Consider the following 10,475-nt stretch of genomic DNA (forward strand, 5'->3'; position numbering starts at 1 on the left):
TTTTCATTACATGTTGTTGCCCCAAGAACACATTAATATGAAAATTAGATACAGTGTATATACGCATTGCATAGAATGGGAATGGCATTTATGGCCATGTTTACATTTCAGTAAAATGGTATATCAAATCATTCTGTTATATCTTTCATAGCATATTTGAGAATCATATTTGAAGTTTGGTAAAAAAAGCTTGAAGCCTAAAAATTGATTGCTGAATAAAAAAAAAAATTAAAAAAAGATTAAAATTTTCTTAATCAACTGGTGTCCTGCAGAGAACATAGCATAAAATAGGAATAAAATGTCTTTTTTCCATTTGTTTCTTATGCTGCAAACTATGTACGGTAATGACATTCACCCCACTCAATTCACTAAACTTTTTTTTCTGGATATTGTTTACAAGCAATTTTAATTGCCGTTGAAACTGGTTGAGCGACTACATGACACGGATTTCAATAAGTTGTATTGCATCTTTCAACATGCCTTCTTTTATTCATCCATGTTTATTTCGTGCTTTAAATGGTGAAGAAGAGATTTGAACAGATTCGTCAAAGCGCCAAAATGGCAGGCCTATTCATCGTTTGAATTTGAAATCCTAGACATTGTTTCATATCAAAAGTTTCATTACTAAATGAAACATGAACATAATTGTGACAAAGTCAAGACTTTGTTTAGTAGTCTAAAATTAAAGAAACTGGTTTTAACAACATTTTGTGGATTTATTGACATCCTTTCAAAAACCACAAACACTTGGTCTACTGGTTAATGTATACGGTCACATTTATTATCAATAAAAATGATTTTATTAAAAGTCAAAGGAAAAATCAAAGGGTTTAACATTTAAATGACATATTTACATACCAGTGAAAAGTTCTTAAAAATGGCATAAATACAGCTTAAAAGACTCATTGTCACATGTTTATCTGTAACCTTACCTAACTTATCACAGCTTGATTAAGTACCAACAAAAACGCTTATCACGAGATCAGACCGCCCACCTGGAAAATGATTTGGCACATTTACCTCTGAATAACTATTATTAAAAAAACACTAAAACAAACACAGTTGTACTGAAACAACAAGAAGTTCATGTTAAATCTGTAACAGCTAATCAGACATTTGGAACAAAGAAACTACAACAAACAAATGAGGATTTGGACAATAGTTAAACCTGATATTACAACTCGTTCATGAAGGATTCTGGGAAAATATTGCATTGAGAATGCCTCAGAATGCCTTTAATATTTACATGCATTGTCAATCAGATGTCCAGAAAGCAACACAGCCCAGCTCATGAATGGCAATGAGCCACACGTCTGGAGACACACACACACACACACACACACACCTCTCTGAAGCCAAGGTCCGCATCTTCAGCATCTGCGGTCATAATCGCTGACCATCTTTTTGATGTGGCTCAGTTTGGCCTTCAGGTGCTTGCACCGCTTCTTCTTCACCTGGTACTCTCCGCTCTGCAGAGACAGTGGGAAACGTCAGAGAACATCCTTCACTGATGCCGGTTTCTGTGAGAAAACCAGGATTCATCTCATTCTTACCCTCTTTTTGTCCTTGAGCGCGTTGTACTCGTCCATGGCGTCCTGTTTCAAGAGAACGACTGGAGTCAGCAAAAAGAGCGGTGGCTCAAAACATCTTCCCATGTTAACGTTAATTATTTACACATAATACGGTGTAACTGACCCGAACATTCAACTTTAAGGCAAACAAGTCATGCTCATATTCAGAGTCTTTTTGCCAATAAAAATTAAATACTACTACTCCTACTACTACTAATAATAATAATAAACCAATTTTTAAAAAAAGTCAATCTTATTTTTATATTGTAGGCTATTTTAATTTACAGTAGTATATTTACATTTACACAATCATATTAAAATGAGCATAATGACAGTACAAGAAATACTAATTTTATTAATATTATTGAACGTTTTATAATACTCATTTTCAAAAGATGTAATAAATTAGTTATAAATATATAATTATAATATTAAATTGACAATCATATTGAAATAAGCAAAATGACTACAAATTATTACTTATTCAAATAATTGTATAATAATAGTTATAAATATACTATTTTATTATACAAAATATAATATTAATTATATTAGAGCACAATGACACTACAATAAATAATTTAAATTATATTAAAATATAAAATTATATAAAAACTATTTTATAATACTACTATATAATTACTGTGTGTGTGCATATATATGTTTTTCTATATATATATATATACACACACACACACATATACATATATATATATATACATACATTTTTATATATATACATATACACACACACACACACACTTTTAATAATAATATAGAGTATTAGTATACTCTAATAATTAGAGTAATTATATTATATAGAAATATAAAATAGTATTTTAGATACTATTTTATATTAAAATAGTACTTATTAATTCTTAGAAATTATCAACATTGAATCTAGAAGACTTTTCAAACCATGAAGACTTTTTATTTTAAATTAAATGTATAATTTAAATTGACATTTAAATGTCCATATCATAATCCTATTTCTTGTGCTGTGTTTATGCTAATTTTAATAATAGTGATCCTAATTTTAATGTAGTATTGATTGATTATCAGTAATGAAGAGTTTTGTACCAGGAACTGAGGACTGCCCTCCTGCAGGCTGTCCAGCTCTCGGTCCACGTCAGCCAGACGCTTGTTGATCTGGTCCAGCTCAGCCTGCAGGTCCTTGTACTCCTGATGGTCTTTATCAAACGTGTGTTTGTAATCGTCTCTCTCTTGATTATTCACAATGAGAGGGAACTCACTGCAAAAACAAAACCAGTTCAGAGCGCATTTTACATGGTAAACTCAAAGCGCCTGACGCCAGCAGTGAACGCACCTGAAGAAGTCCTCGTCGTCCAGCTCGTCTCCAGAAGAGGCGTAGTCCGTGTCCCGCTCCCGCGCGTCAGCGGTGCGAGGGCGTCCAGCGCGGTGTTTCTTCGGCCGTCCCACAGAACTGCTCATCTCAGACCCGCTGCTCATCGGGATTGAACTACGGACCGGCAGTTCATGCTCAATCTCCCTGAACACACACACACACACACACACACACACACACACACACGAGCAGCTATGAGCGAATGATAAAGATGCTTAGTTTCTCTATGTATCATCTTTTTACTCTTTAAATTCCTTTTATAACCATCATTCCTATGATATTCCTCTTTTAATTCCTTTTATTTTAATTTGTGATTATGGTAATTCAAAGTGCTTTACACAGAAAGGAATTAAAATATGTGCTATATAAATAAACTTGCCTTGCTTAACCAATAAAGCATGCAAACATAAAGACACGAGCCATTTGCTCCGTCATAACCACAATGCATTGCTTTCATTCCTCCACAGAGTCGTCACTGTATCTACTATCAGGAAAGCACTTCATGTATAGAGAGTCATGCTGACTGTGATCATTCGTCTCCAAAACACATCGTTTCCAGAAGTGACTCAAACCCGAGAGGAACACTGAAACGAGGAAGTGAAGTGAAAGAACGAGAAAACTTCCCTTATATTGCGCAACGTGTGACGAATCTTTATTTAGTGCACCTGCACAACCTGTACTATCACTGCTCATCTCAGTTCAGTTTCAACAAGTGCCTTACTGTACAACTATCAAACACAATACATTTATTTGTGAACTGATGTTCAGCTGTTCTTTTTAATAGACCGCTTATTTTCAGATCATCACGCTCGATAAACACGGATTAAACCCTCACCCCATCATGTCTTCAGGCCGTTTACAGTGTGAAGTGGCTGAGCCTTTCCTTTTTAATTAGTCTTCTGATTAATGCCATCATTTTCTTCATTTAGATAAAACCAAGAGTCAGGATTTATCACTTCCCATCCATGATTTTCTTCTTCCCTTGCCAGTTTAAAACATTATTATTAAAATTAGCATAAAGACAGTACAGGAAATAGGAATTTGGTGTATATATATATATATATATATATATATGTATATATGTGTGTGTGTGTGTGTGTGTGTGTGTGTGTACTGTCTTTATGCTAATTTTAATAATAATAAGCATTATTCAAATTATTATGTAATTAGTTCTAAATAATAATAATAAATTATGTTTTCCAGAATACACTACCATTCAAAAGTTTGGTTTCTCAAAAGCAATGAATACTTGTCACAATACTCTTGAGCAATGATATTGATCAAAAGTGACAGTAAAGACCTGTATAATGTTATGGAAAAATATTTCATTTCAGATAAATGCTGTTCTTTTGTACTTTCGATTCATCAAAGAATCCTGAAAAATGCATCATTGTTTCCACAAAAATATGAAGCAGCACAACTATTTTCAACATTGATAATAATCAGAAATGTGTCTTGAGGAGCAAATCATCATATTAGAATGATTTCTGAAGGATCATGTGACACTGAAGACTGGAGTAATGATGCTGGAAATTCAGCTTTGATCACAGGAATAAATTACACTTTAACAGTCACATATAAAACAGTTACTTTAAATTGTATTAATATTCAACAATATTACGGTTTTTGCTGTATTTTTGATCAAATAAATGCAGCTTTGATGAGCAGAAGAGACTTTTCAAACATTTGAATGGTAATGTAATGTAGATACACTATCTGAACAAACAGATCAACGGCATCAAAACAACATGTCCTAAATTTTGATTTCAGAAACCGATTTCAGGAATCAGACGTCGTGTTCAAAGCCTCATCCAGAGATAGAGAGATATACACTCACACAGGACTATCACTGGGGGGAGGTTTGTCATAACTGTCGTCATCGAGATCATTCCTAGACCCTCCGTACTTCACGGGATAATCAGCCAGCAGCGGATCCGGGACTCCGTTCACGTCATTTACCTGAGAGAGAGAGAGAGAGAGAGAGAGACTTGAGATTTGCTTGAATTGCGACATCATTAACAATCATGACAATTAAGAACAATTTCCCCCACCCCCCAAATTCTCATTATTATAATGTGAAAATAAAATGAGATGGATAGATGGATAGATGGATAGATGGATAGATGGATAGATAGAAAGAATGTATTTTTGGAATATGAGGGAAGAACAAAACACTAAACGTGGTTCAGGTATTTATCTGACAATATTTTTTGGTAAAAAAGCGACAGGTTTTATTTTATTTTAACTAAAAGCTCAAAAGGAAAAAGCATACATTGATGCATAAATCAGATAATATTTCGTTGGCTCTCTCTTGTTTTTGCTTGCGTTCATAATTTCCTTGTATGACAGCCTCAGGCCAAAAATTATGTCTGCACAATTCTGCATGTTTTTTATTGCATTATTATTATCACAATGACTTCAAGCACAATATTTTTTAATAATATTTGGATAAAGGGTGAAGATGTCAATTTTAATAGGCCGGACATCACTGTTGCCCACTACTGTGTGTATTTTATATACCCATAATTATATACACACACAACAAAAAATACTCATGATGGGTGTAATTACTATTGCACAATACAAACTGCACAATGTTCTGCCCATTGCAGTGATAAGAACAAGACTTTATCATCAGGGGATGCGCATGTGTCATTAGGAGTTCACATTTCTGGACAGTTTTTGTGAGATTCACTCAAACGGATTCTTTGGTGCAATGTGCAAACGGCAGACGCGCTTCAACACGTCTATCCTGAGGGATTCAACAAATGCATCCAGAACATCTGTACAAGACTTCTGCATCTTCTGAATCATTTCTCCTAGAATCACAGCTCGATTTAACGTGAACAACAGCAATTCCTGAGAGAAAGAGAGCATGTCTTTTGCTCCACATAGGTTTGAGTTTCTGGTTGAACCAGTCCAGCCCGCCCCGAGCAAATGATCCTGAGTTATTCAATAGAAAATCCTAACATAAAGCCGAACCCTTTTGATGTTAAATTATGATTCAACATTCACCTTTTAATAAAAAACAATCTTGATTTAAACATTTATACATCTATATGCACACACACAATTTTTTTTAAATATTTATCCACTGAATATTTGCAAAAATGGCCCCAAAAAAAAAAAATCAAAGGACAAAAAGGCAATAAAGAAAAGATGGCGTCTCTTTAGCAGCGTTAAGATATATACCACATATATGTAAGTGAAACTGTCACAACAAACCACACCCAGAAACCAACGACAAGCGCTGCCCTCCCCCAACACACACACACACACACATACTCAAAAACAGGTCTTTCCACCTACAGCACATTAAAAGAGGCCACCTATATTCAAAACCAGACTGGCATTTCTAGACTACCACAGACAAACAGGTTTGTGCTCCGAGGAGACTGGAGGAAGTTAAAGAACTCTTTGTTTGGCAACAGAAATGAGTCCAGGTGTAGAATTTACATTGATATGTCCTCCATCTTGAGTAGAATACGGTAGACCTTCTGTATGGAAAAGACCAAATTATAGTCTTTCAAGTCACAATAGACGACTAGTTGTTGTAGGACAAAAGGCTTGTAGCGGAGTGATCCTAACGACACTAAACATCACAAACTCCAACATTTGCACTGCATCTCATAGGAATTAATGGAGAGCTCACTTTCAAAGATCTTCAGGGTTTCTGCACTACTGACATTTAAAATTACATCAATCTACCACAAAAAAATGGCGTGGTATTAACTTCATTTTCTTTTAGAAATTGCTAGTAAATTTCAAATACTTACAAAGAAACAAAGTAACGCATTGAATTAAACATTACATTTTATAGAAAGACTGAAAGTGTATTTTCTTGTAAAACGTACTGCAATAATTTTCTGCATTTTTACAGTGTATTTGTTTGATAACTAGATTTTGAAACATGTTTTGAAATGAAAAGCAATCACTTAAATTATTTTGTATTTGTAATTTATTTTTATTTATTTTAAATTATAAGAATTTCCATGACACTTCCAGGGCTATTATTTAAGACAAAAAAAAATAATTGTATGATTTTTATTTATCATTTTGTTTATATAATTGATTCATTTTGTATCTGTAATTTATAAGAATTTCGTGACTTTTCCAGGGCTGTAATCACAATTTCCCTGATATTTCCCTGGTTTTTCTCTCTTAAGAAGCAGAGCCCAGTAATATCACATGCGTCTCCTCTAGAGTTTCACAAGAGATCTCAACAATGTCTCAAACTGTTCATTTGCCAAGATACAAATGTCCGCAATCAAACCTCAAAATGAACGCAGACATTCCTCAAACGATCTGATCCGCGATCCACATTCATTTAATATCTCTATAATCTGACAACTATTGACATTTTTTTTCACCCAAGGAGAAACATTTGAGACCAGATGATACTTTAAAAGTGATAAAAATGAAACTTCTATCATCATTTATTCACCCTCAAGACAAAAGATGATATTTGGGTAACCAAACAGTTGACAGACACCAATGACTCCCACAGTGTAGTAAGAAAAACACTACGGAAGTCAATGGTCTCCATCTTCATGGTTCCACCATTTTGTGTAAATGACGACATTTTTTCATTTTCAGGTGAAACATCCCTTTAATGAAACACAACTGCATTGATTCTCCTGAACAATGAATGTCGTACTCACCCAACCCTCCACATCCGGCTGTGAGTTTTGGTCTTGGATTTCTTTCACATGGCGCCATAGGATGTTGTCCTTCCCATGATAATTGATCCTTTGACGGGTTTTAATGGCAAAAACCATGATGATAATGAGGGCCACGGTGACAATAATGCCCAAAACAAGAGCGACTGCCTGGATGAGAGACAGAAAGAGGACACTACTTTGATTAAATATGTCCATCATTTACACAGTAAAAAAAACTGTTACTAATTTACCAGTACTTTCATTTCTGAGTGAAAATGGTGCAACGTTGTTGCGCTCACCTCTTGAGGATCCACGACGCAGTAGTGATACAGATATTGGTTCACGAACGCACCCGACATCTGAGGCTGCTGGTAAGCGGCACACATGGCGTACACTTGATTGAACTGATAAGATCCAGAAGACTGTGCCATTGGGTAAATCGTCACCAGGTAGACGATGGAGGCGACAAACATGAGAAAGGCCATGATGGCGCTGACGATGATGATGGCCAGGTAAAACTTCCTACCCTCGGACACTTTCTGATGCGAGATGATCATGATGAAGATGACGAGCAGAACGATGAAGGTGATGATCGCCATAGCGATCATGAAACCCTTCCCTTGCCTGGGGTCATTCTGAGATCCTAGGATCCCATAACCGTAGCCTCCCCCATAGGATCCGCCGCCATAGGAGCTGCCGCCATAGGAGCTGCCGCCATAAGAGCCTCCATAACCTCCTCCGATACCTCCATAACCTCCTCCGATACCTCCGAATCCCGCCGCTCCAGCATTCGTGTCCCAGGCCAGAGTGGAGGCCACGCACACGAAGATGCCCACGCAGAGGACGACCGACAGCACACACATGATCTTTATGATGCCCGGCGGAGACGTCCAGCGGTAGAAGTGCTGGAACTCGTCGTCAGGGTAGTACGAGTACGCAGGCTGAGACTGCGGGGCGACATTACTGCAGGGAAGATGTGGAAAACACAGTCTGTTTAGGGACACAACAATACATTTTGACCAATATTTTTATGTTATGACCAACAGTCCGACACTCTTAAATGTTGGGTTGTTTCAACCCATGTTTGGGTCAACTATGGAAAATCCCAACCATTGGTTTTTAGAGTGAATAATCTAGATGGAAAATAGATAGAACGTTTGATAGAACGATAGAAAAATAAATAGAACGAAACAACAATAGAAAGATAGAACAATAGAAAGATATATAGAACAAAAAAAGATATAAAACGATAGATGATAGAGCGATAGATAGATATATAGATAGAACGATTGATCGATATCCGTTTCAAACAACAACATTTTCCTATGTCAGGTTTCAAAAGCGATAATCAGTTATAAAGTAAAAAAAAAAGCATATTTAAATCAATGTATTTTTGTACAATTTCGATTTCAAATGTTCTAGTGTGAATGATAAATACAAAGACATTAGATATATAGCCTACTATGGACTATCATATCATTTTAGTTACCAGCAATGGCAAAAAATTTAGGCCTATTGGCATTCCCAGAACTTAAGGACTTCTAAAAATTGGCTTAATCAGACTGAAACTTGGGAAAAAGTTGATAGGCAATTGACCGATAACAATAGGTTACTGGAATATGGGGGCACATATTACCAATTTGAACAACGATCCATTTTGAGGACTTTGTTTATTTATTTATTTCCAAAGACAAAGGTCATGGATATATTTTTAAATATATATAGGCATATACATAAACCCATGTAACTTAATCCAGAGAAACTCTGAGGTGAAACTCAACACTTACTATCCATTCTCAGTATTATAATCATAGGGCGGAGGACTCCCTTTCGGCTTCGAAGACATTCTGAAAAGAGAAAGAAAAAAAAACATGAATTTTTAATCTTCCCGGAATAAGCGGAAGAAGCTGTATGTATGTACATTGAGTGTAAAACTAATATAAACTATATACACCTCATTTAAATATTTTCAACTAAACCTCAATCGTCATTATGACTGAAATGAGAACAATTAAAGCAACCATTAGTGTGTAAAACTCCGCGAACACAGTATAAAAATATAATATTCACATTTTTTAATAGAAATTGGAGTACGGCAGATTCTGAGACTCTTCACTAACAAATGAGGCGGAAACGCGATTGAGTTGTTTCTGAAGTAAATTTTAACGATTGTCGACATGATCTTATAATATAATTAACGCATTTAGGCTTATAAAAGTTGATACGATTATGATTATTGTACAGCTTACATTATGAACTATTTATTGCAGTTTCACTCTCACCTGTTTGTGTTCTCGCGCACTGATGTTCAGTGTGTGTCACACTGTTTGTCACACTGTTCAGGTGAGACAAACAACCTGTCCTCCTTAAAATGATTAAACCACTCCCATACACACACCGAGAGAGAGAGAGAGAGAGAGACAGAGAGAGAGAGAGAGAGAGAGAGATTGCAGTTTCACTCTCACCTGTTTGTGTTCTCGCGCAATGATGTTCCGTGTGTCAATGTTCAGATGTCCTTAAAATGATTTTAAGATGTCCTTAAAATGATTAAAGCTCCCCCCAACACATACAGAGAGAGAGAGAGAGAGAGAGAGAGAGAGAGAGAGAGAGAGAGAGAGACTCAAAACCTAGTGAGCTGCCTACCTAGACAGCTTCATGTTTATACGCAAAAAGTGTATAATTCCTCAAAAGAATGTTCAGTGCCTATGGTACCTAAACATGCTCTCTATATAGACAGCATATTAGATTTTGAAACACAGCCATGAGAGGGATCGTCTAGTATCAGGATACATTTTGCAGATAAAAATATGAGTCTGCGATAAGAAACACGCAAGTTAACAGAGGTGTGGTGGACATGTTTATGGCCACAGTTGCAGA

General features: G+C 35.8%; 1 protein-coding gene across 4 annotated transcripts; it reads right to left on the bottom strand.

Annotated features, from left to right (window-relative positions):
• Nucleotides 1-200: 200 nt before the first annotated feature.
• oclna (occludin a) lies at nt 201-10,299 on the bottom strand. Of its 4 annotated transcripts, none has more exons than XM_081354110.1 (9): nt 9,881-9,988; nt 9,386-9,445; nt 7,898-8,561; nt 7,599-7,766; nt 4,775-4,896; nt 2,899-3,081; nt 2,652-2,823; nt 1,554-1,595; nt 201-1,469 (listed from the first exon to the last, which is right to left on the bottom strand). In XM_081354110.1, the coding sequence occupies exons 2-9, from the start codon at nt 9,442-9,444 to the stop codon at nt 1,371-1,373; spliced, it is 1,509 nt and encodes a 502-aa protein (XP_081210236.1). In that variant the 5' UTR covers nt 9,445; nt 9,881-9,988; the 3' UTR covers nt 201-1,370. The 4 variants fall into 4 exon arrangements, with proteins under 4 accessions (XP_081210236.1, XP_081210237.1, XP_081210238.1 ...); XM_081354111.1 differs by lacking the exon at nt 9,881-9,988 and adding an exon at nt 10,064-10,299 and having other exon boundaries at nt 700-1,469; XM_081354112.1 differs by having other exon boundaries at nt 700-1,469; nt 9,848-9,881.
• Between the last annotated feature and the right edge of the window lie 176 nt (nt 10,300-10,475).

Source organism: Scardinius erythrophthalmus, assembly GCF_964197995.2.
Source record: "Scardinius erythrophthalmus genome assembly, chromosome: 23".
NCBI lineage: Eukaryota > Metazoa > Chordata > Actinopteri > Cypriniformes > Leuciscidae > Scardinius > Scardinius erythrophthalmus.

Excerpts from the sequence above, each read along its gene's own strand:
- oclna (XM_081354110.1), bottom strand. The coding sequence starts at position 9,444 with ATGTCTTCGAAGCCGAAAGGGAGTCCTCCGCCCTATGATTATAATACT. Across the intron at positions 7,767-7,897 it reads GCGTCGTGGATCCTCAAGAG|GCAGTCGCTCTTGTTTTGGG; the intron begins GTGAGCGCAACA and ends TCTCTCATCCAG. Across the intron at positions 3,082-4,774 it reads CCCCCCAGTGATAGTCCTGT|GGAGATTGAGCATGAACTGC; the intron begins GTGAGTGTATAT and ends GTGTGTGTTCAG.